Source organism: Photinus pyralis, unplaced genomic scaffold (genome assembly GCF_008802855.1).
Source record: "Photinus pyralis isolate 1611_PpyrPB1 unplaced genomic scaffold, Ppyr1.3 Ppyr1.4_LG4, whole genome shotgun sequence".
NCBI lineage: Eukaryota > Metazoa > Arthropoda > Insecta > Coleoptera > Lampyridae > Photinus > Photinus pyralis.
Genome location: NW_022170511.1, coordinates 47,950,597 through 47,967,409, shown reverse-complemented (window position 1 = coordinate 47,967,409; position 16,813 = coordinate 47,950,597). Strand labels below are relative to the sequence as shown.

At 36.8% G+C, this 16,813-nt stretch overlaps 1 protein-coding gene across 2 annotated transcripts; it reads left to right on the top strand.

The window, feature by feature from the left end:
- Positions 1-1,988: 1,988 nt before the first annotated feature.
- On the top strand, positions 1,989-10,655 carry LOC116169512 (nucleoporin Nup37). Of its 2 annotated transcripts, XR_004144973.1 has the most exons (8): positions 1,989-2,262; positions 2,311-2,490; positions 2,535-2,682; positions 2,833-3,049; positions 3,096-3,367; positions 9,718-10,019; positions 10,066-10,287; positions 10,343-10,655. XR_004144973.1 is itself a non-coding variant. In XM_031485626.1 (5 exons), exons 1-5 carry the CDS (start codon positions 2,092-2,094, stop codon positions 3,343-3,345), a joined length of 966 nt encoding a protein of 321 aa, XP_031341486.1. In that variant the 5' UTR covers positions 1,989-2,091; the 3' UTR covers positions 3,346-3,371. The 2 variants fall into 2 exon arrangements, 1 of the variants encoding a protein (XP_031341486.1); XM_031485626.1 differs by lacking the exons at positions 9,718-10,019; positions 10,066-10,287; positions 10,343-10,655 and having other exon boundaries at positions 3,096-3,371.
- The last annotated feature ends 6,158 nt before the right edge of the window (positions 10,656-16,813 follow it).

The window sequence follows — 16,813 nt, the reverse complement described above, 5'->3', positions numbered from 1 at the left end:
CTTCGTATTAATACAAAAACCGCGCCGCGGGAAAAGTGCGAAAGTGAGTAGTGTTTAGTTGCATTATCATTTTTTTATAATTATGGTACCGGATGAGATATGGCATTCGTCTAAAGTCGTCTATTTTTCAAACTATATTATCTTGTAAAGATGAAAATTAAGGGAGTACAACTTATGACAGATCGATAAACGTCTAATCCGCCCAGAAATCACTTTACTCCAAATCACTAATTTGGTATAGCCATGAATTCATGGCTGCACCTGATTGATATGGATTAAAAATTTTTGCTGCGTTTGGGACTGTGTTGCTGATATGGGTTTTGTTTCCAATAATTTATCAGTTAACATTAAAGCGTAGAGGAATGTTATAATGTCTCTGGTACCATTAAAACGGTAAGTGAATGTTCGGGGGTTCAGTGGGACCACTTGAGTCACCTGCGAATGGCCAACGCCCCACCCCCATTTTTTTAATTTAATTTATTTGAATTTCCCCGTATTAGCTACACATCTGCAAGTCAGATTATGAAGACTTATTGCAGACACACTTTTCGTTAATAAGTTGAATGTTTTGGATTTATTATTATACGAAGATGAGGGTTTTGCTTTCTAAATCAAGGTGAGTGATCAAATAGTTGCTTTTGATTTACTTTGATACTGTGGGTAAAGTTGCATTAGGTGAATAAAACGCTTGCAGATACGCCACTTTTCTATTCTGATTGACTGAACTGACTTAATTTACTCGTAATTTTGAACACTAATTCATGTTCTGATTTGAATACATTTTTCTCTATCATTGTCTACTCGGGAAAAGTGCGAAAGTGAATGGTGTTTAGTTGAATGATTACTTTTTATAACTATGGTACCGGATGAGATATGGCATTCGTCTAAAGTCGTCTAATTTAATTTAATTAATCCCCTTATTTGGTATAACCACGAATTCATGGTTGCAACTGATCGATATGAAGTAAATGTGTTTTGCTTCCAATAATCTATCAGTTAACATTAAAATCTAGAGGAATGTTATATATCTCTGGTACCTTTAAAACGGTAAGTGAATGTTCGGGGGTTCAGTGGGGCCACTTGAGCCACATGTGAATGGCCAACGCCCCACCCCCATTTTCTTAATTTAATTATATGGATTTCCCCGTATTAGCTACACATCTGCAAACTTTTCGGGTTGGTCAAGTAGAAGAAGTAGGATGGGAAGAACACGTCACGCCCTGGTACGTAGGCTCTAAACTGTTTCGAATCCTAATCGACTCAAATTTCAGACAAGGCGGTTGGTGGAATCCGAGCTTTAAGCAGATCCCGCACAAGTTCGGCATCAAAAATTCCGGAGAACATCGAGGCAATGGGCTACTTCCGGCAACTCCGGCGCCGATCCTGATCTTTTTGCTCCTTTGATAATTTGATAGTCTCACATCAAGTGCCTCCACTTGCAGTTTGAAGCTTTTTGATGCCTGGTTTTAGAACTGTTATTTTATCAACGTAGACAGAGAGAAAGTCTGGCACTCCATCAGACCTTTACTCTGCCTAGTTTGTGCATCCAAACCCCTCGAAACATCTCTGAAGCTTATCTTCGAGAAGTAAGTATCTTCGTCTCATTTTTTGTGTATGATGTGTTGCCTATCTAACTCCAATCATTCTTCACATAAATATCTAGTTACCGTGTATGTTATTTTTTCATTGTTAACATGAATTGAATTCCTATTTTAAAATACATATAATTCGTTGGTACCATTTTGATTGCATAGCCTTATCATAAAAATTACCAAAAAAAAATTGCGGGCCGACAGACAGACCAACCGATTCTGTTTGATTTGGATTCCTGGTGCTTCAAAACGTCTATTGCTGTCAAAAAAGGGGGGAGATCATTTTTTACTCCAATGCAATGCCTCCCATCAACGTGCGGGTGGTAACAAATGGCAAAGTGTACACTGACCTTTATATGTTTGGATTTGGCGGGTTCATTTATGACATAACCTAATTTTATTTCAAGTTTTAACCAAAAAATTTGTGTCCCTTTTTTACTCGCTTTTTTAGTTAAGTAGACATAATACAATCATAAAAGGTGTTTTATTGACGGTAGACATGTTTGCACTTAGTTCGGAAAAGGTATCCGGCTCGGAACCGAATTACGTGATCAACTTCGAAGAGGCCGGTTTAATATCCGTCATCCACTTCTCGCCATACGAATCCTCTCAAGATCTTCTATTAATTGCGTTCCCTACAAAAATATTGGTCACGCAATTAATTATTCAGGTCGGTTTCTTTACGTGTCCGAATGTGTTCACTTTTGTCGTTTTCTAGGACAATGTCAGCTTGAAGGAGCTGGCACAGTTACATAACGGTGTCACCTGCACCGCTTTGGCCCTATCATCGGAAACTAGCATAAGCACGCTTCCTTGCAATGTTGTATTTTGTGTGGCGGGCGACGACTATAAAATTAGAGTGTTCAAAAGCGATTTGGCGCTCGATTCCAGTACAAAAGTTAGTTTGTATACGAGTATTCATTTCTGAAAATTGTATTTCAGATATTGAGCGGCCACTCTGACTATATTAATGATATCAGTTACGATCCTGAGGGTAATTACTTAGCTTCAGTGAGTGACGATAACACAGTGAAGGTGTGGAATACGGATAATTACAAGTGTGAAGCCACATTATTTTTAACTTCACCAGGTGAATATTTTGTACTGTGTAAGAGGTACTTCTTGTTTTTTGTTTTTGGATTGTCCAATGAGACACCTCTACCTTTTAGCTCTCCTCCCATTTATCTGATGGCTTGTAGGATCTGAGAGTTTTTATTTTGTTTTAATTTGATTATTACAGGCACAGCCGTCTGTTGGCATCGTGAGGATGCGTCCAAGTTAATGGTGGCCGAAAAGATAGGATTGATCCGATTTTATAATGTTAACACTCAGAAGCCCATACTATCGTTGGAATTTGGCAAGCCACTAAGTGCCGCACATTGGTCGCCTTCAGATTCCCAAGTTATCTGCTCGCTGCACCTTGGAGAGTTAGTGGTATGGGATTTAAGTCATCCAAGGTAAAGTGTAGTGTCGATCAGGCAATCTCTAAGAACGAATTTGCAGTCTGCCGACAAATTCGAAGCTGCTACATACCGCGGATGGGGGATATTTAAAAATTAACGCAACAGGCGAGTTGGTGGCATTTGTAAATCGACTGGAGGGATATGTAAAAGTCGCTATGGTCAATTCGCAACAGCAACGTCTGTGTGCGTCTCTCGATTTGCCCACCAGTCTTACCTGGCATTTCCGACTTCCTTTACTCTGCGTGGCTAACGATAATAAATTATGTTTTTGGAAAGTTTCTAATAAATAAACATTTCTGATATTTTTTGCTAGTAAGTATTCTATTTTGTTTATTATACAGAGCACCCAAAAAGTATTGAATATCTTATATACAGTGCGTAAATTTTAACTGAACATACAAATCTATGTTCAATTTTAAATATACAAGTCATTTTATTCTGATGGTTGGATTGAATGGTTCTAATTGTAGAAATGAAGTTAAATATCTTAGTGCACGTAAAAGAAAATCGAATTATAAAACCACTGTAAAGGCAGTTCCACTGTTAATACGTCGAATGCGCTATACAAATTGGTCGGATACGTTTCTTTTGTTTACGCTGCTGTCAAATTTGTGTGTAAGGTGGGTTGCATAATTGACAGGCATATCAATGCATTAACTTGTAAATGATAGGAGATTTGTATGTTCCGAGTGTTTATGCACTGTATGTATGACTACATATACAGCGTGGCAAGTTGACGGCGAGACATAGGGAAATAATATGGGAAAATGCATTTTCGGCAATTCCTGCTCCCCATTTTAACATAAAGAAAAAATAAAAACACCCTCGGATAGATAATTAAAATCGGCATTAGATGTCACCAAGAAATCGTGCCTAAGCCCTTTTTTCAAAGTATAAAAGTTAAATAAATGAATCCAAAAAGGTAGTAAAACATTGTACCTACCGCATTTGTCACCTAATTCTGTCATCTCTAATAAACACGCCAACATGGATAATAAGTACACTACAGAAGAAAATGTCTTTATTGTAAAATTGTTTTATACTGGAAATAATACACGGCGAAGTTCGTGATTTATGTATTTTCAGTTAAGTTTGATGACAGGCCAATCTTTTATAGTGTAATTATTTCACGTTTTCGTGGTTGAAGTTAGATGATAGTCAAAGGGACGATTTGTTGCAGTGGGTACCTAGCAAGTGTGACACGTCACTCCATGGCCAACCAGTTTCTACCAATTTTTAGGATTTTTTATTTAATTTTTAGGCTGGCATGAAACCTCACAGTTGCGTATTTTTATGTCATCCGATGGATTTTTTAATTATCTATCCGAGGATGTTTTTATTTTTCCTGTAGGATGAAATGGGGAGCAGGCGAGGGAGCAGGAATTGCCGAAAATGCATTTTCCCTATGTCCCGCCGTTAACTTGCCACACTGTATATTGATTGAATCAACTGGAAACTGGTTCTTATTGTTTTTGTTTTGTTTCTTGAAATTTATGTAAAATTTTATACACAGAGGACTTCATCCAAATCTCTATTATGCCTTTTTCTGACAAATGAACAATTTTTCATTTTATTGTTGAATATGTTAAACTGAACCATTGACCAAGCACTTATTCAATAACTGAACCCAGTTATGGTCTTTATAATATTACCGCAGCATATTGTGATTTACGTTGCATTACCAGTGATTGTTTATAGATTGTTCATTTCCGCTGCGCTTTTGTTTTTCACAAAAATTTGAAATGTAAGCTTACACCTAATGAACAAAAAATCATTTTTCAATAGAGCCAATATATACGATAATTGATACTTTGGGATACTAACAACGAATAAGTGAATGTATTTATATGTATTTAAACTACAGGCAGTGCTGACAAGAAAACTATATTTTAGAAACATGCGTCATCTCAATTTGCACTCCAGTATTCTAGAACGGTTGACTCAGGTTTTGACCCAGGTTTTATTTTTAGTGTCAATTATATGTTAAATGTGTTAGAACGATTGGCTACAGTATACAATTGCGCAGCGTTAAGTATACAGAGAATATTCCTCTATAAATTACGCTTCCGGTCATATTGTCCATTATGGCACCTTTATGTTAAGAGTATCTCTTAAATCAATTAATTCACTATTACTCAAGCTATTACTTATTCCAAGAGTACGTTTTTCAATGTAGTTTTGCGACGAACTTTGGTGGGAAGTCTGCGCACGAACGATTACTTGAAAATTAAACAGTACAGGGTGGCCAACTAAGAATGCGAGGTACTGTATCTGAGAAACTCCATCGTAGAGGCTTGCGGTAAGAAAAGTTATAACTAAAACGGCCACGAGAAAAACCTGGAAAATATTTTTAAGTTTCTGAAATGGCCGCTAGGGAGCGTAACTGCAATCTGTAATCTAAAGTCACTAAATATAGAAAGCACCGCAATCCATTGGGCTCGTGTGTTAGAGAGAGAACGCATGATTTTTGCCCAAAAATGGCGGAAGTTACCAGATTCTAGTAACTTTAATGTTAGGGATTGTTCCACATGTTTGGAGATATCTGTATATATTTTTATAAAACATGACAGTACTATGAAGTTAGGTTATAAAAAATTACAGCTATTCACATTTTATTTGTCAATTTTTTTTAAGTTGGCAGCAAATTTGCCCAAAAATGGCGGATGATTGCGGTACTTTCTATATCTAGTGACTTTACTGTAATCTAAAAAAGTGATGTTTCTGTGAATTACGCTATGCTATATTAACCTAAGAAAAAAATGTTCAGTCTTTGAAGTCGACGATAATCGCTGAACATTTTTTGTTTGAAAATTTTTGCTGTGTATCTCTAAAAATGTAGTGGTGGGGGGTATTCAAAGGATTCTGTAAAAAAAAACACCCTGTATGTTCAAACGGCCGAGCCGATTTAAAAATTAAATGCATTGGTTCGATTTTTTTTTTTTCATGAAAAAGTAGCTTAATTATGCCTCGAGCACTTACGGCGGCATTTAAAGCTTCCTTTTTTAAATCGATCCACCTTAGGGCGACAAATTATATAATAAAAATAATTCCGGAAGAATTAGGTTAAAAAAATAAAAATTTGGGGGTATAAAAATTTCTTTGGCCTAAATTTTAGGTTAGGAACAAGATATCGAGATGCGGTTTTTGCGAGCCTGTTTAGTCATTATTTAGCTACTTTTTCATGAAAAAAAATCGAACCATTGCATTTAATTTTCTTGAGAAAATTTAACCATTTCTGTCGGAATGTCGATAAAAGCCCTCAAGCGTTGATATGTGAAACTAACAAAACTGCAAATATTATATTTGTAATTGTAACTGAAGAATAGCTCTTTGGAACTAACCCAAGTTTGTTTAAATCGGCTCAGCCGTTTCGAAGATACAGAGTTTTCTTTACGGAAACCGTTGAATACATCAGTTTTTTAGATTCCAGATTGCAGTTACGCCCCCTAGCGATCATTTCAGAAACTTAACAAAATATTTTTCAGGTTTTTCTCGTGGCCGTTTCAGTAATACTTTCTTTACCGCAAGCCTCTACGATGGATAAGTTCCAAGATACAGTACCTCGCATTCTTATTTGGCCACCCTGTACATAGAATATGTAATTTTAAAAAAATTAAATTAATTAAGCCACAAGAAAATACAATTACATGTAAATTTGAATTACAAAATAAAGGGTGGGCACGGCGACAGTCAGCGGGACCGTACGGTAATTCGAGCGCCACCAGAAGATTCTGAAACCCTGCTTCTGACCAAGGAACGGTTTCGGAAGCCTTCAGGTAATTAGACGGTGATTACAGGGACCGGGCGGTCTGCCACTGGGGAATACTGTAAAACGTTCGGCGCGCTCGGGTAAGAACGTTTCATTAATTCTGGGACCAGCCCCAAAATTAATGCTCATTACGCGCGCTGCATTTGACACCAAACACACGACCCTGCTTTCAAATGGCCGGGCTGAAATTCCGAAATTCGGTAGTTTCGTTAACATCGGCCCGGAATTTTGGAAGCAAAAAACGACAGGTTAACTTTATCGTGTTTATTTACGTGTAAGCGAGTGACCTTGCTGGTTTCTATGCTAGTTTTAAATTAAGATGGAGCAACTAAAATCGGGCAATCATTAATTAACGGAGGTGAAATCATACTATATTAATTTTAATATCTACGACCTACGGGAACGACTACAAACGGCCATTTAGTTACAGCATCTTGTGTTTCTTATAGGCCCCGGCGGTAATTACATTGACCTTCTATTTCTTTTAAAGAAGCGTCCGTTTCAGTTCGTTGAAGTACCAAGTGTTCAATAATGCTGGTAGATTCCATCAATGTACGAAAACGGGTGCTTCGTTACAGTTCCAGCTTATTACAGTTTGTTGGGGAAGATTGAAAATTTGAGAGCAAGGTCACGTACGTGCGTGGTAACTACTGTTTTTAATTGTTTGTCAGTATCATATAGAAGGAGGCACTTGCGTACTTGGGTATGCTGTGCTCCATCTAATTTTGAAACAATTTTTTTCTAAAATCAGAGCGAAATTCGTTCATTTCATCCCATGTGTTATGGAAGAAACTCAAATATTGGGACTTTTGGGGGCATAGAATTCGAAAAAAACCATTTTGAACTTTAAATTGGCCTGCTTTATCGGTAATGTATACGAACATTGTATAATCGGGACGGCCTCGCCAGCACCAAGCGATCAGGTGCGTCGCTCCGACGAAGGGATTCGTTCGCTCAATTGGGACGGGTTTTTATTTGCTTTACCTGTTGGTGGTCACGTTACAAGAATTTCGTTTTTAGCGTATTTGTTCCTCAAAGTGAAAAATCGCTATTGGCTGCACTTTGACGTCCGTCTGTCCGTCACACGTATTCCTTCTAAACCACTGAACCGATTATGGCGATATATTAGTCATTTGGAAGGGCTTTCTCCAAGGATTCCGTGCATATTTTTTGGTTTTGCGCATGCGCATTGTCAAAAATTTGGTTTAACGCATGTGCGATGCTAACTTTTTTGTTTATGAAGATATTTAAATGAAACTTTATATGTAAACACTATGAATATAAGTAACATTAACGACGTTTCCAAAATGTTGTTTTGCGCATGCGCAATGCCAACTTTCTTATTTATGAAAACAGTTAAACAGTTATTTGATTCGGATTCCTGCTGCTTCAGAACGTGTATTTCCGTTAAAAAAAACTGGGGGGTCATTTACCCCAATGCAAGACCTCCCTTACAATCGTGCGTTGTGTGGTAAAAATTTGCTGTGGCTAACGCAGATACCGCGCCGCATTATAATTAAAAAATGTTACGTAATGTAGGTACTGGCAAATAAATCTGGGCAATTATGCGTAATTAGGAAAGCCCGTCAAATTTGGTTCAATTAGTCATAATCATAATATGGAAAATCGTCAAAAATCGACAGTTTGTTGTTACTTTAACACACTTCGCATTCACGATCATATCTAAAAGCTTTTCAGCTCTTCTTTTTATGTCTATAAGAATATGTGTACCTACCAAATTTGGTTCCAATGGGGTTCAGCCGAAAGTACAGACAAACAGGCCCACTTCATCGAGATTTTGTTTGATTGGGATTCCTGGTATTTCAAAATGTGTATTTCCCTTAAGAAATACGGGGAGGGGGGGTCATTTTTTACCCCAATGCGATACCTCCCTTACTTAACATGTGGGTGGTAATAAAACGCCACCGGTGCGCACTTTGGTTTTTTTCTTAGTTCAGTTCCATTCCTTCTTACACCCTTCTACTTAAGAGATTTACCAAATATCGTAGAAAACATTCTTTTGGACAAAGATCATGATCTTTGCTTTGGAGAAACGACCTTTTAACTTAATCAGACAATATCGCGGCACAGGTCTGTCAACGATATTATAATTAGAGCAGCAAGCATTCCGTCATAAAGGAACCAAAAGGTTGCTCAAAAAGTGACTGCTGACTGGTAGACCACAAACAAACAAAAATGCTTCTCCGGTTAATCAACTGCAGTGGGGGAGGAAAATAAGAAAAAGCGAAGTATACGCCACCTATATGGGACCATTGCACATTTGTGCTGGTTAGTTGAATTTTTGGAACCGTCTTTCGTCCGTTTTTCCTTAGAAAACTATAGCAACTCGAATATCATGAAGTTAATAAATCACAACATCCATGAAAAAAAATATCTGAACTGAACTAACAAAAGGCAAAGTTACCGATAGAAAAAATCAGTATTGCGGAAACGCTGCCTCTAGGAGAGCCCTATAAAATAAGTTTTGTACCTATAATTTTTCATGCCAGTCCAGTTTCTGAACAAAGAACGGCCACAAGGTCATTTATTTGCAATAATGTACTCAAAATGTCAAAATTCTCATTGTTGTGAAAACCTTGGTCACGACTGACGAGCCGCCCCTGATTAATTGATTCGCGTATTGATAGATGTCACCGCATGACCGGCAAGCACTGCCTGTAATTTATTTGGGAAAAATTAAAAAAATCGCTATTTACTCTGTATTTACTTTATAAATACATTTATGTTTTAATAACGAAAGCTGATGTAAGAATTTTTATTATGCTGTCATATTACTACAGTTAATTGCATTAAAAAAAAAAGACACATTTGCAACACCATGCTTTTGTGTTGGTTAAAAATGTAAAGTGCATGCGGTGGTTTGAAATTTTAGCAGCAAAGCAGCCTTAACTCGGTGAGATGGCAGGACCAGACGTAGCGGGGCTTGCGGCGGACTTGGCTCGGGCCGTAGAACTCACGATGAGTGCAAGTGCGTCGCAAGCTGATCGTTTAAAAGCTTACAATGCCTGCGAGAGCTTTAAGGAGACTTCACCGCTCTGCGCAGAGGCGGGCTTGTTTTTGGCGGCCGACACGAGACACTCACTCGTCGTTAGACACTTCGGCTTGCAGCTTATGGAACACACCGTGAAGTACCGCTGGAACCACATCTCGCAGCAGGAGAAGCTTTTTATAAAGGTACCAGTGCACCTTTCGACGAGTTTTACCTGATTCAACTTTTCAGGAGAACGCAATGAAGCTACTGGCAGCTGGCGGTATAAGCGACGAACCGCACATGAAAGACGCACTAAGCCGCGTCGTCGTGGAAATGGTTAAAAGGGAATGGCCCCAACAGTGGCCCGGACTGTTGGCCGAACTGTCTGATGCGTGTGCCTGTGGAGAGACTCAGACTGAACTTGTACTGTTAGTGTTCCTTCGTCTCGTGGAAGACGTCGCTCTTTTACAGGTGATATCGATTTCGACTCCCCCCGCAGAATGTGACTTGTAACAATCACTTTTAGACGCTCGAATCGAATCAACGACGAAAAGACATTTATCAAGCATTAACAACAAACATGGCCGTAATTTTCGAATTTTTCTTAAGACTTATCGAACTCCACGTTAATCAATTTAGATTATGCAGCGAATCGGGCAATGGAATTAAGGCGAACTCGCACTGTAGAGTTGTACAAATTGTTCTCTTAACTCTTACAGGTTTTGTCGAATGGGTTTCTATGTCGCACATTATGGCACACGACGGTCGCCTGTTGCAAATTTTGTGCTTGTTGCTTAATGATATGGCATTCCAGTGTCCTGCAGCCGAGTGTTTATTACAGGTGAGAGAAGGTGATGCAAATGTACTACAGATAGCTAGCTCATAGGGAAATTTGGAAATGTAAAATTTACGCTTGTATATTTATAATGGTCTCCTTTATGAGCCTGCCTTAAAGAGCCATGCCTAATCTATATCACCAAAGTCCAAATATTTTTTGCTGAAAGCAGATATAATTCATTTGTTTTTTTTTACCCTACTGTATTGAAAACAGTGGTATTCACTCAGCTACAATGTTGCAATTTAACAAGTTAAAAATTTAAACATTGTTAAGATGCGAGCGAGTTACAGGATAGGACCATGTTAATGATCATGAAATTTTATACAGGGTGTCCCAAATTTTTTTTTAATTGACAATCCTAATTTTTCTTAACTACACCATTCTAAAAGAGTGCATCGAGTTAACATGTGTGTCAAATTTCAAATTTTTGTTTTTCATATGTTTTATCATTTTGACGCGTTTGAGCGAGACAAGAAATAAGAAACTAAAATTTGGAATACCCTGTACAACATTTTATTACATCAGAAAGAGAGCGTTTAAAAGACTAATCGACATGTCTGAGTTACCTAAAAAAAAACTTTGATTTACTGAATTTATTTCAAGGTAGAGATTCGCCGGTATATTAAAGAGACTTTGTATGGTAAAATTATTGTTAACCCAGGAAAATTAGCCTTTTGCCAGCAAATAAATATGCACAAGCTGGAAATAATCATAAGTGACAATAGGCATCCCAAATAAGTGTTAAATGCGTTTCGGACTTGTGCAACACTTTTGAAAAACCATAAAATTTTTAGACTTTTTTTTGCGCGAGGGGTATTTCACAGGGCAAACTTTTTTACACGTACTGCCGAAATTGGTACTGCTTGGTACTACCTGGTACTGCTAACTCTTGCCAATGTACTACTTGGTCTCGTACTCGGCCCTGCATGTTTACTGCCAGGTATTACCGGGTCCGGTTTGCATACTGCCATGATCCACGAAACGAAGACCGTTTTGTCGACATTTTTGTAATGCCTTCAAAAGAATGTTGCAATGATCAATAGTTTATTTACGACGCTAAAAGGTACTAAGGAATATTTCATTGCTTTACACTTGTTAATTATACAGTGAGCGGCTAAAATATAGAATAAATTTGTGTTGCGCATTTTTGCACTAAAGAGAAAATATACAGGGTGCGGCAAAAAGTAGATTTTGATACCAAAGTTGATTTTTTCAAAGCAACAGTATTTTTTTAAATTCCATTTTCGAATTCTGCTCATAATAAACATAAATAACTTTATTTATTAGACATTTTCTACAGTTCCTGTCTAAATGGCGTAGTTCAGACAGGGATAGTATCCGTGTCGGCTCTTCCACTCAACCCTTATTATGACGCACCCTGTATATGTGTACATATATGTGTGCTAGCAATTTTTTTTAACCTAACGCCTGATTATCAGTTGAATTTGTTCTACATTTTAGCCGCTCACTGTATATGAAATGCAGGGTGCGTTTTTTTTCATTTTCACTATGGAGATCTCGTAAACCATAAGGGATACAACGTCATTGAGGGTAAAGTTATGCAGAATTTTATGTTAATTAATGTTCGCACTCAAAGTTTCTTGTAACTCTACAAATAGCGAAGTTTTAGCCAAAAAACCGAAAAATGTCATTTTAAAAAATGCGCCAGCATTAATTTATTTCATAATTATTGCCATAAGAAATACATTGTAAACTTCAAGGCAAAAATCAAGGTTTGTTCCTAAATGAAGTACCACGTGCAGGGTTGCCAGATTGCGTACGGCCGTCTGCCGGACATAGGCTGCCAAACCCCCCCCCCCCCCCCATGGTTTTTAATCCCACCAGTAACACCTTTTACAACTCCAAAATTTAAGAATTTTTTTTATTTCAAATTGTTATAAATAAACAAATAAAACAAAGTATACATTCTTGCAATATAAGTAATATAAGGGTAAATACAGTGCACTTAATTTAATAATTGAAACATAAACATCAACATCGCTGTTTACACATAAATAGTCAAAACAAGAAAGTTAAACATATTTTTCTGATTTTCTTGCAAGTGTTAGTAGTTTTTTTTTGTTTTTTAATACAAAATCATAGAAATCCTATTTGTGATTTTGTCATATTTAAAAATTAAGGTGTTATTAGGTGCTTCAAAAGGAATCGTTTGACCTATTTGAAAAGTATTAAAATGAAATTTATTGTTCTGCCGGAGTTATATTCGCGCCTGCCGGGGGCCGGAGAGCACGATGTAAAACCTGAGATTCCGGCTGAATGCCTGACATCTGGCAACCCTGACTATGTGTTTAGCACCACCGATTTTGTAATTTTATTCTCTATCGAGTGACGTAAAAATTAAATATGGCGTCCATAAGAAAATGAAAGTTGATGTGATTTATTCGAAACCTCCAAATCATAAAAATGTTATTTTAGCACCATCAGAAAGCGGAGGAAAATTACAACGCGGTTTGTTAAGATTATGTTTTGATTTCTTTGAGAATAAATGAACGTTTGAAATTTTTCGTTTTTTTGGCGATAACTTCGCTATTTGTAGAGCTACAAGAAACTTTGAATGCGAAAGTTAATCAGCATTCAATTCTGCATAACTTTGCCCATTTACGCGAGATTATATCCCTCACAGTTTACGAGATCCCCAGTGAAAATGAAAAAAACTCACCCTGTCTATGTCCTTATACACTGTGTCCAAGATAAGGATGTCTATCATGGGGATCTCGGAAACCATACAAAATACGAAGATGGTTAAATTAGGGCAAAGTTGGGCAATTAATGAGTAATTGTCGTGCTTTAAAGAAAACCAGAAAATGATGATTTTATTTGAACGCATACAAAAAAAATAAAAAACAAAAGTTGGGAACTGTTGGTTTCAATGGGATGGTGCACGCGCGGACGATTTAGGCATTCTGAGCAGGTGCACCATCCTGTTGAAATCGATAGAGCTTCCAGATTTCGTTTATTTTGTACGGTACATAGTTGTATAATAAAAAATCCTACTTGATACAGTATGTACATTTTTTATGGGCCATATAAAAAAATAAAGTTGATGATGATTTCTCCGAAACGAAACATTGTATTGAAAATCTCTCAACGGTATCTTGTAAAGCTCAACTAATAATAATAATAATAATATGTTTAATGATATCTACATGCGTAAAAAAAATAGTATAATATACATACAAAAAGTGGTAATAAGAAAGCGTTTTTTATTTTTTTGTATCTACTCAAATAACACTAGAAAAAAATAAAAACGAAATCGGAAAATTTCGGTTTTTTTGGAATATCTTTGGAAGTAATCGGAATTTTCTGGTTTTTGTAATTGCTCATCTTTTTTCTAATTTGACAATCGTCGTATGAAGTATGGTTTCAGAGATAATTTTTGGTTTCATACAAAGTTGTACAATTCTAAGGGGGCTAACCGATGATCCCCCTGGGGATGACCTTGATCTGGACCTTCAAGGCTATTCCAACTTCAGAATTTTGAACGAAACCGGTTAGAGTAGAGCTCTTGGGTCTACGAAGGTAGGGATGATCAGATACGTCCCAAAATGTATGTACACACTTTGGACCTTTCAAGCGTGTCACATGTAAAATTTCAATCCCCTACGTATAAGGGTGGGAGGTTACAAATTTTTTTTATTAAAAAAAGCGACGACAATTGTGCGCAAATGATGTAAAAACTATGAACAAATATTTTTCAACCCCCACCCTTATACTACTACCCCCGACGCTTGGTCTTTGGTGTAACATGTTTGGGAGATGTAAATCGTGAATATGAAAATTTTGGGACGTATCTAATCCATTTCTACATTAATTGATGGATTTTCCGAGTGCAAAATTAGGAGGCCCCCTTCAGAATCCTAAAGTTTACCGTGAAGGTCGAGGTCAAGGTCACCACCTATTCGCCCCCTTAGAATTGTACAACCAAAAAAGATGATTCCATCAAGTTATGAAATTGTCTCAAGATAATCACCAAGATAATAGGAAGGATAACCTCAATATTTCTTTTTTTTTATTCGAAAAAAATGGTCAAATATAAGTTTGTATGCAACATGACGATCTATCCGATGGCGTATTGAAAGGTCCCGTTACACTAGAAATTGATACAACTTTTGTTTAAACCAACAGGTTTAATTAAACAGGATGGTGCACCGGCGGACGATTTAGGCATTGTGAGCAGGTGCACCATCCTGCTGAAATCGACAGAGCTTCCAGATTTTGTTTATTTTGTACCGTACATAGTTGTATTAGAAATAAAAAATGCTACTCGATACAGTATGTACTTTTTTTATGGGCCATATAAAAAAATAAAGTTGATTATGATTTCTCCGAAACGAAACATTGTATTGAAAATCTCTTAATGGTATCTTGTACAGTTCAAATAATAATAATTAATATGTTTACTGATATCTACATGCGTCAAAAAAATATAGTATAATATACATACAAAAAGTGGTAATAAGAAAGCGTTTTTTATTTTTTTGTATCTACTCAAATAACACTAGAAAAAAATAAAACCGAAATCGGAAAATTTCGGTTTTTCTGACATATCTTTGGAAGTAATCGAAATTTTCTGGTTTTTTGTAAAGCAAGATAATGGTTAGAGTAGGGCTCTTGGGTCTACGAATGTAGGGATACTACTACTACCCCCGACGCTTGGTCTTTAGTGTAATATGTTTGGGAGATGTAAATCGTATATGAAAATTTTGGGACGTATCTAATCCATTTCTACATTAATCGATAGATTTTCCGAGTGCAAAATTAGGAGGCCCCATTCAGAATCCTAAAGTTTACCGTGAAGGTCGAGGTCAAGGTCACTACCTATTCGCCCCCTTAGAATTGTACAACCAAAAAAGATGATTCCATCAAGTTATGAAATTGTCCAAGATAATGGAAGGATAACCTCAATATTTCTTTTTTTTATTCGAAAAAAATGGTCAAATATAAGTTTGATTGCAACATGACGATCTATCCGATGGCGTATTGAAAGGTCCTGTTACACTAGAAATTGATACAACTTTTGTTTCTCAAATTCAATGCATGTTTTTTAAGATGAATCAATTTACTGTACGACGACGTGTGGTTGATATACAAAAAAATTAAGAAATTCATGATTCAATATTTAAAAAACTTGTGAAATCTAGCATGCTGTGTTGCTGTCAGGATGCGCAGTGTCGTGCAAAATTAAATCCGCAAAACGGACCATTCAACAAGTTCATGTAGGGCTTTTCTGTATAACACGACAGACAACACGCGTCATGATAGCACACGGCATGCTAGATTTCATGTTTCTTAAATTTTGAATCTCGAATTTTTCCATTTTTTTGTAACGGGCGATCAAAAATGAGTTGCTGTCGAGTAGCTTTTGGAAGTTCAAGTTAAGTACGATTTCTTATGCAAACAAAAATTCCAAAGGTAACTTGAAAGCAACTCATTTTTGATCGCATAGTACAGCGTGTTTCAAAATGAATAGAGGGGTTTTAACATGTTATAATATTTAATACATCAAACTTACAGCCACAATTGTTATATCAAATGAAAGAGAAACTCAAACAGTTTTACATAATAGCCTACAAGTGTTCAATGTGAGCACCATTCGTCACTTGGCATACGTCAAGACGGTATACTAGTTCTTCCCAAACTTTGATGAGTGTCTCATTAGTAATTGCTGCAACAGCTGTTTCAATCCTGTTTTTTAAATCGGGAAGGTCGGCTGGCAGTGGAGGCACATACACACGGTCCTTAATAAACCCCCAAAGATAAAAATCACACGGGGTTAGGTCGGGTGACCGTGGAGGTCATGCGAAACAAGCCCTGTCATTAGCGCTTTCTAGCGGATTACAGCGGAAACATACGCACTGATGCCAACAAACAAAAACTGTTTGAGTTTCTCTTTCATTTGATATATCACTTGTGGCTGTAAGTTTCATCTATCAAATATTATAACATGTTGAAACCCCTCTATTCATTTTGAAACACACTGTATATTAACCATATGCTTATTTTATTATATGTTACTGTACTGCAAATTAATTAATCTTTTCAAAATTGCCTCGTAGTTTCAATATGCAATGGGATAGATCGTATATGACAAATTTTCTCGCCAAATAGAAAGAGATATTGAAAATTGAAGTGACCCTC